The 19156-nt window shown below is 44.6% G+C and overlaps 2 protein-coding genes across 6 annotated transcripts in view; one reads left to right on the top strand and one right to left on the bottom strand.

The window, feature by feature from the left end:
* On the bottom strand, positions 1 to 15766 carry PLA1A (phospholipase A1 member A). Its single transcript, XM_041411018.1, has 11 exons — positions 15691 to 15766; positions 13913 to 14114; positions 12887 to 13064; positions 12059 to 12167; positions 9193 to 9294; positions 8287 to 8376; positions 7268 to 7435; positions 6122 to 6211; positions 5556 to 5664; positions 1602 to 1766; positions 1 to 312 (listed from the first exon to the last, which is right to left on the bottom strand). Exons 1-11 carry the CDS (start codon positions 15761 to 15763, stop codon positions 228 to 230), a joined length of 1371 nt encoding a protein of 456 aa, XP_041266952.1. The 5' UTR covers positions 15764 to 15766; the 3' UTR covers positions 1 to 227.
* CD58 (CD58 molecule) overlaps positions 14119 to 19156 on the top strand; it is a 26865-nt gene continuing 21827 nt past the window's right edge. For 4 of the 5 annotated variants that reach the window (XM_041411015.1, XM_041411017.1, XM_041411013.1 and 1 more), the window contains exons 1-2: positions 15243 to 15490; positions 16450 to 16536. The gene's annotated coding sequence lies outside the window, so the exon portion shown is untranslated. Of the gene's footprint in view, positions 14390 to 15242; positions 15491 to 16449; positions 16537 to 19156 lie in introns of those variants that run through there. The other variant, XM_041411014.1, reaches the window with a different exon arrangement.

Consider the following 19156-nt stretch of genomic DNA (forward strand, 5'->3'; position numbering starts at 1 on the left):
AACCTGTGAGACAAAAGTGTCAATCCAGTCTTTTAACTGGAAGATTTTGCTGTAACTACTTAACCTTGTATTTGTCAATCTGCCATGCACTTCTTTTCCTTTACATCTTGTCCTTTTTGCAGGGAGTAAAAAACCCATCCAGTTTTGTGGTGAAAGTATTATCTGAGAGAAGAGAGCAGCAATATGTTTAGGACTCCTTTCTGGTCCTGTGTATCCTGAAGGCAGAGCTAGGCACAAGCAGCAGGCAGGTCATACGAGATGTCTGTTTTGCTGGGGAGGGTGAGGCTCCAGGGCAGGCATGACATAGTCCTGCTGTGGGAAGAGAACAGAGATGACAGACTGGGCATTGGCACGTGCAGGTGGCTTTCCTAACACAAAAGCAAGCAAAGTGCTGGACCCTGCACTGCTTTGCAAGGGATAGGGAATGGGGTGCTGTGCCCCGGCTGGGATAAACTGGCTGGAAGGACATGCTTGGGCTTGTGTCCTTCACCTTTCCCTTGACCTGTGCAGCAGCACTGCTGCTCTGAGTGCTCCCAGCATAGAGACAGGAGCACAGTTGTGAGCCTGTGCAACTCTACAGCTTGCTATCTGTATCAAAGCCAAGTCCAGTGCTTCCAGGGGTGCAGGTTAGCACCTCTTGCAGGCAATGTGCCTTGCTGTCCCATTCATAAGTGATAAAAACACATCCATCCCAACTCTGGAGTGCAAACATGCTAGTAAGGAGTAGTCCTTATACTCAAGGGACTACCTGGTATTTCTATAGAATTGCCTTTTTTCTTCCCCTATCTGGGTCTACTGGATATATTTTTACTGCCTAGAACTTCAGCCTCCTTACTGTCCATCAAAACAGAATTTGAACCTGCTTTGATATATTCACTAGCTTGCTTCAGCCTTGAGCCAGTATTTCAGAAGCAATGTGATGGACAGTTTAATTTGTCAGTATAAACCCAGCTGTTTTGTCTGCCTGCAAGAACTCTGGATCTGCAAAACTCCTGTCAAGAATATTGTATTATGGAGAAGACAATTATCTCTCTCAGAATGAGAAGGACTTGGCTGCTTTTACTCTGGGAAAGGTAACTATGGCTAAAGGTATGTACTCTACCATGTCTGACCGAGAAAATGCCAAAATGGTTGTCTATAGCCTTAGTGCTTTATAAACCATGCTGTATAAGACACAGAAATATATTATTGGTCTTCTGTTGTCTCATCCTGAAAAATGCTCATCTGTCATGTTTTAGATGGGGGCCCATTGTAGACAGGGGAAGATGGAGAGGGCAAACAAGGACAAAAGAATAAATTCTAGTTAGTACAAGCTTTAGCTATGGTCTGTGACTTAAGTATCTTCAAGGTGATGTGAGTTGCAGCCCTATACTTTCCATGGCACAACACTTTTATCCTGGGGGAAGAATTTTAGAAAACTACAAAACCACATTTGTAGCTTTTCTCTTTCACAAATACAAAATGAGTTACAGAGGGTCACAGAGGTGGTGGAAAAGACCTCTGTAAGTGTTTCCCTAAACAGGAGGAAAAACACACTGCTTCAAACCACAGTCTGAGTCCATAGGCTCAGTGCATCCCAGTACGACATTCCTGAGGCTTACCGGCTATTGAGAGGCAGTGGTGCTACACAGAGCTTGCCAACAATGGATGGCTCATCCTTGCTCCAAAAAAGATTCTTGGGGATATACTTCAGGGTCACGCTGTTTATCTGGCAGAGGGGAACTCGGTGGGCCAGCAGCCTTTTGCCTGTCTCCTGGTCCTTGGGTCTGCAAGGCAGGATGAGAGACGTCAGGAATGTGCTCAGTCAACCTGGAGATACAGTCCACGCGCAGATCCATGGAAACACTGGAGGAATCTGCAGTACTATTGTGAAGCCTTCACATAACAAAATGGAGTGAGAAGACTCGTCTGTCAAAACAAGGCATTGCATGAGCGTCTTACAGACTGTCTCTCCGTGTTTTATCTCTGTATTCAGGAATATTGCTGTATAAATAGCCTTCCTTCCATCACCAACTCTTCTTACTGATGCATATGGATTGAAATACTGCTCAGCTTGCCACAGAGAGGTAAGTGTAGGAATGTGTTTCTTGTTGATGGAGTGGCTAAATTATCTTTTGTCTCCTTAAAAAGGAAAAAAAGCTTAGAAGTTTCTTCACTCAATTTGGTACAAAGACACTTCATAAGACTTTAGGGACTTCACCTCAAACTTAAGGATACTCAATTGGACAGAGGCAAAAAAGTCTCCCCTAAGCAATTTACTAGAAAAAGAAGAGAACAAAAGAATGAATCACTTCTGTGGGGTGTTTTTACGAAGAGCAAGAGCCTTTTACCCCTAACTTAAGTTTTTCTCTGTAAAGAGCTTTGTTATTTAGCCTTTTGTTAAAACTTTATGTTTCCAACACTACCTCAGAAGCCATCCTGCTGATTTTATGCCATTGAGGTAGCTGGGCTGGCTCGGGTGTGTTATATTTCTCTGAGAGCTCATAAGACCTGGCTCAAGGAGATAATATAACAGGAAAGTAGTAGATAAGTCAACATCTGTGAAATGGTGAGTGGCATGGATGGGGATCAGTACACAAACTGGGGTCCTCAACAAAAGCTAGGAGGTGTCAGGCTCAAAAAGAATGCCCACTGCACAGAGTACCACTCCTTTCAAGCTGTTAAAATCCTTGCTTTGGGATGTTGTGAATGCCTGGAAGTTTATACGACTGTACAAGTCAAGGGAGGGGGGCTGGACAGGTTTGTGGAGTACAAAAGCTAGTAAGGATAATGATCTCATCTTTGGCTCTGAAAGTCCCTGAGATGTAACTAGATACAGGGAAACTCTTTGGGGAAGTATTGCTACATGCTTATAAAGAGATTTTTTTTACACTCTTCTGTAGCTACTTGCTTTTGATCTCATTGAAGGTGGGATGTTTGGATAGAGGGACCTCTGTCCATCCCTGTGCTCTTACCCAGGTAATGTGAACTGAGAAATGACAGAGGTTTGGTAATGAGCCAATGATCAGAGCCCAGTGAATTGTGTGCCACAGATCTGTGCTGCCCAGGTATTTCAAGTCCCTTCTATGGAGTCCATCCAGGGGGCCTTGCACTTCATCTATTTGGCACCTCCTAGAGCATGGAGATAATTGATTTCCTTGTGCTCATGAAGAATGACGTGTGCAGCTGGCTTGGCACGGTCCCAGAAGCACCTGGGTGACTGTCTGATCAGAAACATGATGGCAGGGAAAGGGGAGAGGTTCCAAAAGTGTCAGGAAGAGCCTGCAATTCTGCTAACCAAAGTGACTCTCAGGCACGGGCTGACAGCAGCACTCACAGCAGCCAACCCACACCAGCACACCTATTCCCTCCCTTAGACTGCAGCAGTAGTTGCTAGATTTTGTGTGTCTGTGTCTGGCTTGAAGCTGCTAAAAATAAGAAGCATGGCAAAATGGTGGTTATAAAAGTGAATAATGGATAGTGAATGGAGGCCATCTCTCTATGGCATGCTGTCCATGGACAGAGAACACAGTACAGCTAACCACGTTGAAAGAGCCACTCCTGGGACTGACACTTGGTCTAATCCTGCACAACATTTGGATGGATTTATGAGACTTGGCTGGCTTCAGAGGTATGTTTTCTTGGATATAGGGGATGACGTCACATGATGTGTAAGCACACAGCAGTGCAGCTGGGAAGTGTCCTGTGTAACAAACTCCTCACTCATCAGCCCCATATCAGCTACTGAAGCTTGGGGACATGTCTCTTGGGGCATTCTGAGCAACATGTGGGGAGCAGTAAGATTGGAATGGATATTTGGGAAAGGAGACGAGAAGGGCAGTTTGACAAAACCATGTAAGTCCTTTGCTGAAGATCTGAGACTAGCTGAACACTCCCAAGTAAGTCCTTCTGCACTTCTGGGAAACTGCAGGATGATATACATGACAGATCATCTGAGATAAGTCACTGATCGATCAGTGTCTCAACTGTGATGTGAGGATCTATATTTAGATGCCCATTTGATACTCTGAACTTGACTGCACTGGAAGGCTGAGCTTTGCCTACAGCAGGGAAAATTCTCCTTTACTACTAGTGGGAAATAAAATGGACATCTTCAATTTTATACTGTCAGATCTGTAGGTTTATTGCTGTAAGCAAATGTTTCAGTTTAGCCTTGAGCTTCTAAGAAAGGCATTTAAAAGAAACACAGCTGCTGCTCCCCCCCGCAGGGCATCTCTGGCTCGGTTACCCTGCTCTAACTCCACTGTCTCATTAAAAGCGGAGGGTACAGCAAAGCCTCGGGATTGCCTGCCTGGCTCACTTCCTTTCCCTCCAGCGCTCACATGCCTCCTGCTGGACTCCCACCAAACCTAGTGTCCGACAAATGCCAGTGGAAGCGCCACACGGGTCCTGGTCTGACCTGGGCATTACTATTTCTTCCCTCCTGCATCCGTGGAAAAGGCAGATTCGGATTTCAAACCAGGAATAGTTGAACAGACTGAGCTCCACCAGGCTGGAGTACAAACTCAAATTGTGGTGCCTGGCTGGAAATCTGTGACCAAGCATCTACGTCACTCTGGAAAGTACCCTAGAGTCTGGCTTCCCCTTCCCCATTTCTGCCCCCTACCTCCTGGTGCCCACGACTGAATCAGCAACACAATTAGCTCCAGGGCACAGTATTTTGGCTTAGCAGTAAGGACTGTGTGGGAGCCAGCACTGGAACCCCTGTGATCCCAGGAGAGCTAACTGGGACTCTTTAGCAGGCTGCTTTCCTGCTTCCTGAGGCAGCCAGCATCATGTGTTAGCTGCATTGTGGTTCCCAGTCCAGAGCAATGGGCAGGGGGTAGGAAGAAGTGAGGAAGACTGGGGAACTTGTGGGGAAATCCCCTGGTGGCAAGAGCTGTAGAAGCTGAGGAGTCTGATCTTTTAATCAGACACATTGTGGTGGAGGGTGGTGCTTTCAAGAGGCATCTTTCTGTCTATACAGTGTGCCTTGGTCCCCTACCCCTTGCTTTTGCCTGCCATGGGAGTGAGAGCATTGCTGCGTTACTGCAGAGGCAACAAGTACTAACACATTTCTGACTATGCTGAGGTGCACTTGTCTCCTCTTTGCCCCTCTTGGGCATCAAGAGAAATGTCTAAGCCACCAAGCCCATCCCTCCGGAGTCTCCGGTGGATTGGGGTCCTGCTGTAAGCCCCCCCTGTCTGCCAGAGCAGGGCTGTTCTCTCTGACAGTGATTGCAGTTTGAAGTGGAGCCAGGTCAGCCAGGTCAGGGTATGGTGTGGAAAAGGAACTGGCATAGCCACACAAAACTATGCAAATCAGGGGCTCCTAGGGTGTTCCTAATGCTTTGTGCACTTGGGAAAGACATGGACCCAGACAGGGTTACTGAGTAATGGTAGCACATGCCTGATTCTTGAAGGCATTTAAGGAAAATGTGGTGGGACTCAAGAAACAAGGTTGTGGTTCATCACACAGGGAAATACACTGTTGTTGTTCTTTTTCTGGACTAGGATAAACATCCTTACTCATGGAGCTGGGAAAAAGCAGGCCAGAAGCATGCACTGTCACTCACATGGTGATCTTTGCTGTGTCCTTGGTGCTGTTGCTGCTGAAACTGATCTCAATGCTGGTGACTCTGTTTCTTTTCTTCTGCAACTGGAACTCAACCAGGCTGTGGTGGACTGAGCAAGAAGCAAAGAATGAGGGTGTGAGGACATGTACTATCTGTAGGACCTGCCCATGACAAAAGAGGGGCTCTAGCACTCATTCACTGTCCCCACCAGCAGAAAAGATTGAACAGACATAAGAAAGAATCAAATCTCTGTGCTATGTGAGGCACAGGGAGCCTGTCTGCACAGCCCAGTGTGAACAGACAGGCATTTTCAATCCCCTGTACTTCAGCCCTGAAACACGTGTGGCTGTGTTAGTTCAGGGCTGTGCCCACACTAACAAATCTGTTGGAAAGGGCTTTATGGAGGAGATGTGCAGGGTTATTGCTCTTCAGTGGTGTTTCTCAGACCCACGGCCCACAGCAGCTGACTCTGGTGGGGTAGTGTGCTGTAATCCATCCTGGGCTCCTCAGAGGATTTGCCTCACTGGCCAACACCCTCTGGATCCTTTTTCTCTCATGCTACTTACCACAGAACGGGGCTGAAGGACTAGTCATTAAAAAAACTTTCACTTCCTGGGGCAGCCTGCTCATGTTGACACCCGCCTGCTCCAGCAGGCCTGCAGGGGGAAATAAAGTCAGTGCAGGGAAAGCCATGGATGACAGAGCAGAAATATAAGTAAGAAATATAACAGAAATATAATATCTATCAGTCACCTCCTTTTCACCCTGCCTGACTCCCCTGTCTTGGAGAACAGGTCCCTTTCTTATACCAGTGCAAATCAGAGCAAGTACAAGTTTGTGGTGTCTGACAGTTTAACATTCCCTCAGAAAACCTCCTCTGGCTACCCCAGGTAATCATCACCACAGAACCTCTTGGTGGCTTTCTTTTCATTCCTCTGCTAACAAACTTTGCTGTCAGCTGCATCTACGCAAAATGAGCAAGACCAAAGAATACCAAGTCAGGAAACTTAGTGCAGATGTAAATGACAGTGCAAACACCAGGGAAAATGAATTCCTTGGTCAAATGAGGAAACCACCGTAACTCGTGGCCTGCAACGTTGAATAGCTGGCAAAATGGTTTGGTGAGATGGGGGAGAGGTGGCTGATCTGAGAGAACCTATGCCATAAAAGGCCTCTCTTTATGTTCCTCTGGTACCACACTGCAAATAGCAGCAGAGGACACTTCCTTTCCTTGTGCCACAGCCCAGTTTCAGAAGCCTAAAAGAAGCACCTATTACCTTCTTCCAGTCCAAAGAGTTCATCTTTGGAGAAATTTATGAAAAGGAAGTGACTCAGCAACACTGAGTAGTGTAGAAGACTGGGACTTCAGGCTTGAACTAAGATTTCCAGCTGCTTCTTTAAACAAGACATTTTTTTGAGCTGATTGCCCACTCATTCTGGCAGGGGATTCTGGAAACTCTCTTTCAACATTTATCTGGGCCCTAGGAAATGTTTAAAGATCAGAAATGTTCAAGATTTTCTACCCTGGTCAATAGATGAGTTTTTATAATGTATCTATAGAAGCCATAAAACAAAACATCTTGTCACTCTTCCCAAACAGATCCAAAGCAAATCCTGCTCAGAGAAATCTGGGCTACATCCTGTGCTCTGCACTGACACCATCAGGAATGTATTGTCATCTGCTACGGGCAGGTCTCATGCTGGTACTGTACCTATTCTGGGACAGGAGGACAGGAAGGGTTTTGCACAGTCCAAGCAATGACCGTTTAGGAAATCTTGATGACTTGCACAGGGGAACCCCAGGATGGGGCAGGGGTAGCTCAAGGCACTGATGTAGAGATGTACGGCCCGCATGTGATCACAGATCAGGAAGTTATAGCCTGCAAGGAAAAAATCAACCAGAGAAAAGCAGCCATGAGTCTTCCTGTCAGCTTCAGGCTTTTTGCTCATTCCCAGGAACTGGGAATGAAGGAACACTGTTACTGCAGTGATCGCCTTCCCATTAATAACATTTTGCTGGGCATTTCTGTGGCTACAAGCCCAGATCCCACTGAAAGAAAAGTTCTGCAGGAAGTTAGAAGTGTATCTATCTCTCAGACTGAGTCTCTTGGAAGAGAGGGACCACAGGACTGTAAGGTTCCTGTCAATGTCCCATCAATAAGGCCATCAATCAAGCTCTCTGTAAGGGGGTGCAGCAGCTTTGACTCCCACCTGCACTGAAAGCCCAGCTATGGGAAATGAGGTACCATAGGTATCTCAGGAAAGCTGGCCCTCAATGCAGCTGACTCATACAGAACATATTTGAATGTTAGTGAGTCCACACTGTTTACTGTGGAAAGTCCTCTTCTCTAGAAGGAAAGGACAGTAGTTGTACAAACTCTCTCTCTAAGTAGACACAACTTCCAGCATGAAAACAAAAAGCAGCTTTTGTTAGTGCTACCTAAGAGCCTTTCTAGGAAAGTGTCATCTCTGCTGAAGCTAGGGTTTTGTGTCACAGAGAAGCATCACCGAAATCCCATCTCTTGATAGCAGTGCTGCCAAGACACTTGATCAGTATGTGATTTTAATTTCACCTGCTTCTTGTACTGCTGAGAAGAGATGTGGGCTGTGAATATGTTTGTCTCACTTTGCTGACTGCCATGGCTGTAGCAAGAGCTGATTGCCAAGCAGCATTTTCCCAGTCTGCTAAATGGCTGTGAAAGCTCTCTGCATGGCCAGAGAGTGCTCTTACCTGCAGAGATGAATCGGGGGCATCCTGGCTGATCTTTGCCTCCATTGACAAAATAATCGATGTGGCCTACAGGAATCCGGATCCCGAAATCTGAAAGGAGGTGAAATGCCACTTCATTCTCAGGCTTGGCTCTTCTGTAGGTTTTACCCTACATGTTGATGACAGGTCCCAATAATTGGTTGAGCACTAGTAGTACTGGAGCCAGTCCTGATGCTGGAGACATCAAGGCCAGACTTCCTGCTTCTACATGTGCATGTCTGATGCATGGAGCAGAAAATGCTCCAGGCCCTGCCATCAAAATGACTGGAAACTGTGTCTTAACCACCAGCTCAGCAACTCTAGTTCTTGGTTCTATGTAAAAGAGAGCTAAACTGACTACAGCCTTAATGTGGGATTATGAAGGATAATTGAGAGTTGTGTTGGTAGAGGTTTTCATGGTCTCCAGGCAAAAGGTGTGACTCAAAGGCACCACATTATTCTTTAGCAGATGTTCTGCCTATGTGGATCCTCAGTGCTTTAGAGAAGTTACTCTGTTGTTGCACCAGCTGTTGGTTTAACTCTGTTACTTTCCAACAGCACTCTGGGTGTCACCTTTCTTACATCAGGCAGGAAAAAACAAAGTGAGGTTAGACCTATAAATTCCCTTTAAGCAGTAAAAGTCGTGCTGAGCTGATTCTGCATAAACTCACTCTGCTGTAGCAATCTCCGCCTGTACCTGTCTGTTGTTCGAAGCACTCTGGGGTATGAATTCATCATCAAAGCCTTTCTGAACAAGAAATTTCCTCAGAGCGAACTTGACCTCATAGTAGTTTGGCAAAAAAAGGGACAATGACCTACAGACTCCTTATCAATAACGATGCCAGGAGGAACACAAGGCCAGGCTGTGGAAGAGGGAAGCCAGCTTACTATCAGCATCAGTATGAATGGCTTCCACGAAGAGGGCATCCCCAGGATCCAGACGTTCCTCAAGGCTGGCTCTGGTGTACTTAGGGCCTGCAGGATCCAGGGCTGTAACAAAATCAAACACCTCAACAAGTACTCTTCAGCCCCTCTCTTTCTTATTTCTGGACCAGTTATTTTATCTAGGACTTTAAAAAAATAGTGCTAGGCAAATATAATAAATTATTCCCAGGTCTCAGCAATTAAGCTCCAGAATAGTTTCTGCTAGAGACAACTTCCACTACAGCTTCCTTGCATTGTTCCCACTGTTCTGCACCCTTTGGCAGTGTTTTAACTAAAGGTTTTATGCTGTAAAGGCTTAAATAGCTCTAACAGAGAGGGTGCATAATCTCTCTTGGAGTTTTGGTGAAAGAGAATCAAACTTTTTAATGCTTTCCCAAATTGTACTGTCGTGTGTATGAGCACTACAGTCTGAGAAATGTCACTGCAGATCAGCAGTCACCTCGTGAATTCAGCACCCCAGGCATTAACCAACTCAGGAATTACAGAAGTTTCATAATACCTAACAATTTTAAACCAAAGAGGCTTCTGAGCCCTTTCCCCACCAATAAAATTGAGTCTTTAGCAATCACCTACATTTTTGCCTAAAATTTGCTCCTAGAGCAACTTCTGTGGACTCAAAGGAACACAGAAAAGTGTCCTTGGCAACACCAAGAAGCAGATTAATTTTTTTTTCCTGACTTTTGTCCTGTTCTTGTTTTATAGAAAAGTAACCTCACAAGACATTTTTTTTCACTCCCCAGGCAACAACAGTTTAGGAAGCAGGTCTGCTCCATGTGCCAATTAACCTTGGAGCTGGCTGGTTTCACAGCTTTGGACTTGGCCTCATTAATTCTCTATGGAGAAGGCAGTATCAACAATATACAAATGGGCATTTGTGAGGGGAGAGGAAAAGAAAGAAAAAGCCTTATTTTGTGTTCTTTCTGTAAATAAAAGCTAAAAATAAGACTTTAGTGCTCTTTAATCTTGATAAGCACAAAAATCTGAGAGGTTCCCCACCCACTTCCACAGACCAAGTTGTAGTTAAAAGCTTTAAAAGATACTGAAAACTGTTATTTAGTGTGGCATAAAATTCTTAGTGAGGAGGCAGAAACCTAATACGAACATACACTTCAGCAAATTGTGGCTCTGGAGTAAAATTCCTGTGTGAGGAATTTGTGAGGAGGCAGAAGAGATCAGGCATATCTTGGGTCTAACCCAACCTGTCTTCAGTCTCCTAAATCTGAACTGGAGTCTGCAATGCCCAGTGTGCCTATGAAATCACAGGACAAACAGGAATGTAGAAAAGGGATTGTATTCGAGCAGAGTTAAAAATGGAATAAAAAAATCTACAGAGCTTCTATTACATGTGGACAACATAAAGGGGAAGAGTCCTTAACTCTGAAGTTAATTACCATGGTTTCATGGAAATGTGTCTGCTTCTGCTCATCTGAAGACATCACTGATCATAAAATTCTAGTGCAGGACAGAGGCTACTCCAATTTTCTCCTAATGTAAACTTTGATTCACAGCTTTAACAAGGGCCCAACGTGAAATTCACTTCCTGTTAAGAAATGCCTGTATTTCATGCAGCATGGGTAGCTGTGAAAACTGAACTAACATTTCTCTGGACTGCCCAGCCAAGAGTGGAGTGAGGATCCTTCCTGAGGATACCTCTGTGAGACAGACCAGCATGGGCTGAGGCCACACTGCTGGAGACTTTGTCTGTTCCTTCTTAGGTGGCATTCCTCTCCTATCAAAATGAATCTCTGTTGATGGGGATACCCAGAATTTAGTAAAACCCTTGGCAATCTGCTATGACATACAATGCAGCCCCGCTTTGAGGAGGGGTGATGGTGGTGGTGGTGTGTAGACTAGAGACCTTCCAAAGTTTCTTCTTACCTGAATGATTCCGTGACTTTATTCATGCTTCACACCTAAAGGCTGAACAGGTCCTGAGTGCATCAAAACTTCTGAATGACAGGATCAGCCTATAACCATTTTGCTCTGCAATTCCCCTAGCGGAGCCTCTTCCTCACACTCAGGAGTCTGACTGTGTTTAAGGTCAGCTCTGATTTGGTACAGTTTGGTGGCATTAGACCAGCCTACTGGGAGAACAGCCAACTTGTGGGGGAGAACAGCAAGGAGCCTCATCTGCATCCTCCCAACATTGGCTCAGGCTCTTGCATTTGTTCTTTGCCTGAGCTGTGTGGTAGGGATGCCATGCCCTGGCCTTTGCCTTGTTGGCCCTGCTTGGTCCAGACTTGACTTCCCAGCTTGATCTTGGGCTTGCCTTATCACTACAAATGGACTGTGCCTGACCCTGGTTCCTGTCACTGGACTGCTCTGCTCTTCTTGCCCAGACACAGTAGGACTGTATCCCTTGTCTGTGAGGCCACTGCCCATGTTACTGTGCCCTTGGCTCTCAGCTCACATTTTCTTGCAGAGCAGCTCGCTCCTGCTGCTCCCCCTACAATTGCATTGTGGGCTTAAATTCTAAGAACCACATGTACATGCTATAATTTGGAAGCAAAGCTTATGAGTGTTGTGGGCTTTCACTAGTCATGAGGGCTTGTACTTTGCTAAGCTGGCACCAGTTTGAATAGTGTAGCAGAGGTGGAAGGACCTTTTTGCAAATACTTGTGGTCTTTTGGCAGCATGGAGGGGCCTGATGTTGGAAAGGCGCTGTCAGAATCTAGGAAGAAGCCCATAAGCTTGGATCTAGTGAGCCCTTTTGAAATTAAAAGACCACTCTGAATGCCCCCCCTTTCTTGCCCTTTCATTCTCTCTCCTGAAGGGCAGGTGAGGGCTGATAGACTCAGAGGGGTGATACCTGTTATCCGTCCCAGGCGACCGCCGTGGAAGTGCCCCACCAGGCCCCCGACGTGTGCCCCGAGGCTTACCCCAATGATGTGGATAGATGTCCTGGAGACTCCCAGGGCCTGCAGGGTGACAGTAATACAAATTACTGCTTCTGTAGCAGAAAGGTGACATACCCTGTCCCAGCCCACACAGCAGCTCTATAACTCTCCTAATGTATGATTGTTTTTGAGGTGTACAGTGGGAAACCAAATACTTAAGGAAATGATGGGTATTGCACTTCATGTTTTTCAGGGCCTTTCTTCAGGTGCACGGATGCAAACCCAGCCCTAAACAGGTTGGTCAGCACTGCAAACATTTCATTTAGAGTTTATATTTAGCTGGTTAACACAAGGATTCTTCACCCTGATTGCAGAAGTCTTGTTCAGCTGTGCTTTGCACGAACAGAACGGGACATATCTGGATATTTCCACATAGTGGGAAGTTTATCTGAAGCCCAGAGCAAATATAATATAGCCTCAAATCTCACTCCCTCTAGCTTCCTGGACAAAATTTCTCAGCAGAAGAAGAAGAGTGTCCAGTGAATATGGATCTGAGAAGACCCAAGGCAGACTTTAGGTTTGTTCTGAACCGGAGAGGCAGCTGACAACTGGGATTTACTCCAGAAAATGTCAAAACTCCAAAGGAAGAAGAAAAATGGTGGCATGCTCAAGCCTGAATTGAAAGAGGGAAAAAGGAAAAATCTGGAATAAAAAAATCCACTTGTCCAACTCCTGGATACAGCAGGTTAGGAGCAGCTCCCCAGGCGTGCTCCCTGCACTGGAAATGCACAGTAGCTTACCAGGAGCTTGCTGATGAACTGTGAGATGGCGAGGGCCAGCTGTGTGACATTTTCCACTGCGGAGGGATAGGCTCCTGTAGACCCATAAACCCAGTCTACTGCGACCACATTCACCTGGCTGGTGTGCAGTATGGCTTGGACAAGCCCTTCAATCCAGGAAGGTTTGGTACCCAAAGCCCTGAGGAGTCACCAGAGACAAGGATGTTAGCTGTTCCTCAAACAAAGGAGGCTCTGTTCTTCCCAGTTCCCCTAATGCCAGCTGGTGAAGAGTGTGCTATCTCACTTGAAGGCTCAAAGGCTGGTTTTCTGAAAAGACCCTGCAGGATCTGCTGTGGTTTCATCCTGGTTTTCTATTCAATTTCTACTCAGGCATTCACACTTCAAAACAAAAAATATTATATGGTCACACCTGACTGAAAAATGGCACAAAAGTTTGCAGAATGATGGCAGTTAAAAAAAAAAAAAACAAAAACAAAAACAAAAACAAACCAGCTCCAATCCCAACACTTTCAAGAACAGAAGGATAATATGTCTGCTTGTGGTTCTAAATGGCTTATTAATGCAGGCTATTGAGCATGAAATCCAAGAAGACAATTTAATGGGACAAGAATCTTAAAGAAAAGACTTCTTAACTAAAAATGTTGAAAAGAGGAGGGAGGGAGAGAGGGAGGGAGGGAGGGAGGGATCAAATGCTAATTTCTAACTTTTTTTTTAGGCTCCAAAGGGTGTGAAGCACAAGAAAAGGCAACTGGTCACAAATGAAAGGACTTCAAATTGTGCTGTAATATGGGGTGTCAGCAGCATTTTCCACCAACAGCCTCCCAGAAAATTCCTGGGTCCAGTTTGGGGCTGAGAATCCCAGTCTCTGCTCTTAGGAGTTGTTTTTCATGCAGCCATTCTGCTGGGGAGACAAGAAGGTCACACAAGCAGGAGAGTTGCACGCCAGCCCACCTGGTGTTTGGGAATGCTCGCGCAGTGTTTAATTTACCAGAGGAAACTTAGTCACAGTGCTCTTCTTTCTCTCACCTGAAGCCATGGATGATGATTTTGGTTTCCAGGCTGCTGTTGAAGCTGCAGTTCTTGAAGCCATCATCAGGTGAAATCAGCTCTCCACAGCTGGGGCTCAAGGAGGTGAACAGAAGAAACTGGACCTTAAGTTTTCTGCCCCGTAGAAGGCTGGCTCTCTGGAAGTCTGTGCAGTGATGCTCTGAGAGTCTGTCTGTATTCCCTGCACAGGAGGGAGGGAGTGGCACATTTAGTCTGGGTCTGTGCAATGGGAAAAAAACACCCCTTATTCTAATTCAACAGGAAAATGAAGGTAGCAATTTCACTTCTGTTGATAAAGATTAAAAGTATCTAGCATAAATTAAAATGATACAAATCTGGAAACTTTACCCAACTGATAAAGTTGTTTCTGTCCTTTGATGAAATACCAGTTCTGTCTGGGAAAATAACCATGGATATAATACCAGCTTTGACTTCTGAGAGTTGTTTTACCATGAGGTGAGTGATATGTTGCTCGTTTTTTAAGCAAATTGGCCACCTACACCAGGTACTAAGTATATTTATGAGGTGGCAGATCTTTAAAAAAATGGTTGCTGACAGGTAGTCACCACTGAATGGGGATACTTCTGTTCAAATTCTGGTAGGCTTAGTAGAAGGTACAAGTCTAACTGACAATAGCATCAAAAATCCAGAAATAAGTATGAGAATGCTGATGAAAAAATATGTCACTGATAATTTCACAACTGAGTCATTTACTTGATGAAAATGCTTTATGAGAAGGAAGAGGTTGCTGCTGGAAGCAACTTTGTCCTAGGCAGAAAAAAATAAACATCCGACCTGTAGCTAGTAAAACACCTGAGCAAATTTAGGCTAGACAAAAAGCACAGAAGTTCAGCAGTATGTGTCACTAGCAGTGTTACTTTTAGAGCTGGCATAGTGGCATCTTGCTGCAGTGACAATACATGCACCTTCCCTTTCTGGACTGGAGGAGGACTTGAATCTGATATACTATAAAATAATTATTCACTTATGTACTTTTAAATCAAACAACCAGCTTTCCAGTTTCCCTCAGAAGATACTTTACACCAGTTAGACAAAACACAGCCTACAGGTCAGCACAAAGGGGTGAGATTCAATATCCAGATTACCCTAGAAGGATGTGACTATCCCTCACTGTTGTTTATTTTGGTCTTCCTGTGCACTGACAAGGAAGAAAGAGATATTTTTAGAGACCAGCTTGGAAAAAATGTAGGCCATGAGTCAGTCTAAGTAGCAAAAGTGGTTCCAGTGCCAGCACAGTGCGTGAGAAATGGCATAAGATGAGGGGGATCATGAGTAAAGGTAAGGCAGGAGGTGCACTGCAGTGAAGCTGCAGGTGATGTGGGACTGTAGATGTGATCACTAAGGGAGTCTCATTGACAGTACGATTAAGGAAAGAAATGGAAGTGTGGCATTTGTTTATTTTTCTCTCAGCTACTGCAGATCACACTTGCTGACCTTTTGAAGCAATGTGAAAAAGATGCCACTGCCAGAGGCCAAGTGGTCCCTTTTCTGCATCCTTACACTTCAGGGCAAACCTGGATCGTTCTTGTAAATCAGGTAAATGGAATTAAGTCACTGAGAGTGACTGAATCAAAAATAAGAGAAGAAAGGACCATTCTTGCACTACTTTTTCTCCCCCGCACCTAACAAGGTTATTGCCAGGACCTCTTGACATACAGCTTGTTTAGGGAGAATTGAATTCAGATCCTTCTCTGTAAAACCTTCAATCCCTTGCCAGTCACTTATGTTTTTCTTACCTGTTTGTGCTGAGCTGGGCAGCAAGAGGAGAGCAATAACCATGAGCAGTTTTCTCTTCGGATCTTCAACCATCTTCCTGTTCGGCCAACAAAAGTATAAGGATTGTGCAGGGGAAAACAGCTGTGGTTAATGATCAGCTTGACTCTGTAATGATCAATCAGCCTGTGCACTTTTGGGAAAATGACCTAATTTGGATTTTGAGAAATTACCTCTGCTCTTATTTAACCATTAGTCAAAATCTGACGCAGAGGCTTCACTGACTATTTCATTAAAGGAGATGTTGACCTTCCTTTCCTCCCTACCTCCCTTTCCTCAAGGGAAACTTCTCACTTCAGAAATCAGCCAGTGAAACCAATCCCAGCAAGCGATAGAGTTACAGCGCTTTATCCTTGCTACCTAGGCCTTTCTGCCAAATTCTGATTAGGGATGCTGGTTTATCACAAGGCTTCACAGTGAGTCCATGCCAGGAAGATTCATATCAGCCCTGCATCGTATTTTCCTGCTGCATTGCTGTCTTTCCTGTATTTCTGCTTTTGGTCAGATACCTGTAACAGTCTAAATAAGGGAAAACAGTGGATTACATCTGAAAAGTGAGGGAAAGGCAGGCTAAAATGTAACTGGTGGTCATATCACCATAACATGCCCAGACTACATTTTTTAGGGTTGGGGCACCCTTCAGTAATGCACCAGCATCATGAACATTCAAATACCTCAAAAAGACCTTTGAATAAAAAACTTTTCCACTTTGATGTATACAGATGGAGAAGCAGAAGTGCACGCCCAGATGTGTAACACAACATTGATGATGTGGAGGTCCCACATCCCTGGCTGAGATGGACTTTCAGGTAAGGACACACCTGTATCCTTTGTGTTGGTCTGTCGTGCTGGACAAGGCAGCTTTGCTGTGCTAAATGGCAGGAAGGGTAACGAGCAAAGTTCCCTGTCCAGGTACTAACCTACAGTGGCTTAGTTGAACAATAAAATGAAGAAATTTCTTCAGTCTGATCAGGAAGATAACCAAAGACATTTCAAAAAGCATCAGAGAGTATTTTTCTTTAGAGGTATTGGTGATAGCAATGATTTCCTTACCCCAGTTTGTTCCAGCTGAAGGCTTTGGGGCTGTTTTAGGCAGAAGTTCATCTTATTTCCAAATCTTCTGAGATAAATTTCTCCAGTTTTCACTGAAAGTAAGGCAGCCTCAGCTGCCTGGCCTGGAGGACTATTGCCCCCCACTCCAACTGCATCCTCCCAGAGATACGTATGGAGATACCTTCTGACCCTGAAATACTTGCCTCCAGGATCAAGCTGGCTTATTGTCAGAGAAGCAGGTCCTCAGTGTCTCACAAATACGTGCCTGAGTTTGTCAACCACATCAATTTTCCAAGATTGAAAACTGCAATGCCAATAGCCATCTCCTGGCTTCCAGACAATGCTTCATCTTTTCATCCCCAGCATCAGATTAATCTTATTATCTTACAATTCTCAGACTGTAAGATAAAGCCTGTGCACTCCAATGGGCCCATTCCTTCTTTGCCAAGTCCTATGGAAATTTTGAAATTACTTGTAATATAAAGCAGGCACCAGTATTACAGCTCTAGAGTTAAACATAACTTTGGCCAAGATTTGCAGATCTGGTTTTATTTAGTGTATTTGCTGAGCTGTTAAACAACATCCTGCTGTTTAACAATTTTGCAAATGCACAAAACTGGTGGTTTTTTTAAAAAGAAATGTCTTTTAAATTGCCTACTAAATCCGAATTCTCAGATTTACTAATTCCTGGGATTTTTTTTTTTTTATTTTATTATAGCAGCACACCGTGGCAATTCCTTATGCAAACAGCAAAAGCCACTCAAGTTGCTCTGTGCTTAAAATGATCATACTAGTAAAGCTATTTTGGTATAAAGGGTTTTCTTTTTATTGCTTGTGAACTTAATTACAGAGTAATTATAGTTATATTAATTCAGAAACTTAACGCCACTTATTTTGCTTCCCAATGGAAGTGATTATGATGGCAATGGGAGCACTATTGCAAAGACTTACAAATCACTTCAGATTTCTTTTAACACTCCCTTACAGCACACAGTCATGAAGCACAGTGTGATTTGCTTGAGAATGCCAAGGATAGTGAAAGCAAACAAACTTGATTTTATGCACATATTCTTTTAATTAAAAAGAAAAATTTAAAAATGTGCTGTCTGCACATTCAAGCCAATGCTGAAAGTGCCCAACTCAGCTGAAAGTGTTGAGTCCCCACCCACAAGGCAACAGCTGGCAGAGGAACATAAGCACTGCAAACACCCAATGGTCAAGGAAATCTGATCACAGGAAAATTCATTTAGCCTGGAAAACTAATTTTTGATACTGGAAACAATGTAGTTGGGTTAGCAGCACCAGACCTTGGGGGAAACAAGTGTTAGCTAAGCAAATGACGGCTATTTAAAACCTCTCCCTGTGGAGAGAGCTTTGCACTCAAAGAAGGGCATGAAATACATCCAGAGCTTAGCTCATTGTTCATTAAGTTCTGGATCCCTGCTACTGCTGGAATACTTAGTCTCAGAGCTCCTGCATTTTCTGTCATTTGTCTGTGAAGTAGAAACTATGGCTCTGTGCTAAGCATGCAGACTCCTGTGTATTGTTCCCAAGATTGACAGAGGAACCAGGATTAGTTCTCATCTCAACAAAAAGCAATTTGACTTCCCTGCTTTCAGAAGTGTGTCCCAGCAATGACAGAGCAGGAAGTAAACATCAAAGATTGTCCTGGCAGCTGAGGAAGGGCAAGTCTGCTTGGGTACTCTGTCAGAAAAGGAGGAAAACCAGCCATCTGAGCCTTTTTTGAGCACTTTCTGATCTTCCACCTGGTATGCCTGTATAAGTATGCATAAGGGAGAATGCATCCTTACCATGTATCACCAAATAGAAGTTCCTAGGTGAGGGCACCAGCCTCTAGGTTCAAGTTTCTCTCTCAGTTTGTCTAACCTGCAGAAGCCCCTGAGTGCTTCTACAACGTGGAGCAGCTCAGTAGGAAGAACACAGGCCTGCCTTAAGTGCATGTGGGTGACCTCCTGTGGTTCCTTCCACCCTAAAATAACCTGTCTCAAAGTGAAACTGTTTGCTTCAGATTTCTCTCTCCTAACCTCAAAGATTTCATGACCTACAGGAAAGCTGTAGTGTGCAAGCATCCTCCCAGCAACAAGGTTCAATCCAAAGCCTCCGGCATTTTGGGAGGACATTTTACCTGAGAAGAGGATGAGTCAGCAGCAGAGAACATGCTCCTGCCATGAGAGTGCTGCAGGAAGATGGCCATGTTACATTTCTGGTGTAAACACTGTGACTCGGAGCCTTTACAGGGTAGGAGGCTCCCTTTGACACTTGTCAGAGATTAAGAACAGAGGGAAAAATGTACCTGAGGGACAGAAATGTTCCATGTGGGTTCTGTCACTGAGCAGAAGGAATTTATGGGATGGA

This window comes from Onychostruthus taczanowskii, unplaced genomic scaffold (assembly GCF_017590055.1).
Source record: "Onychostruthus taczanowskii isolate IOZ18803 unplaced genomic scaffold, ASM1759005v1 scaffold34, whole genome shotgun sequence".
NCBI classification, from domain to species: Eukaryota; Metazoa; Chordata; class Aves; order Passeriformes; family Passeridae; genus Onychostruthus; species Onychostruthus taczanowskii.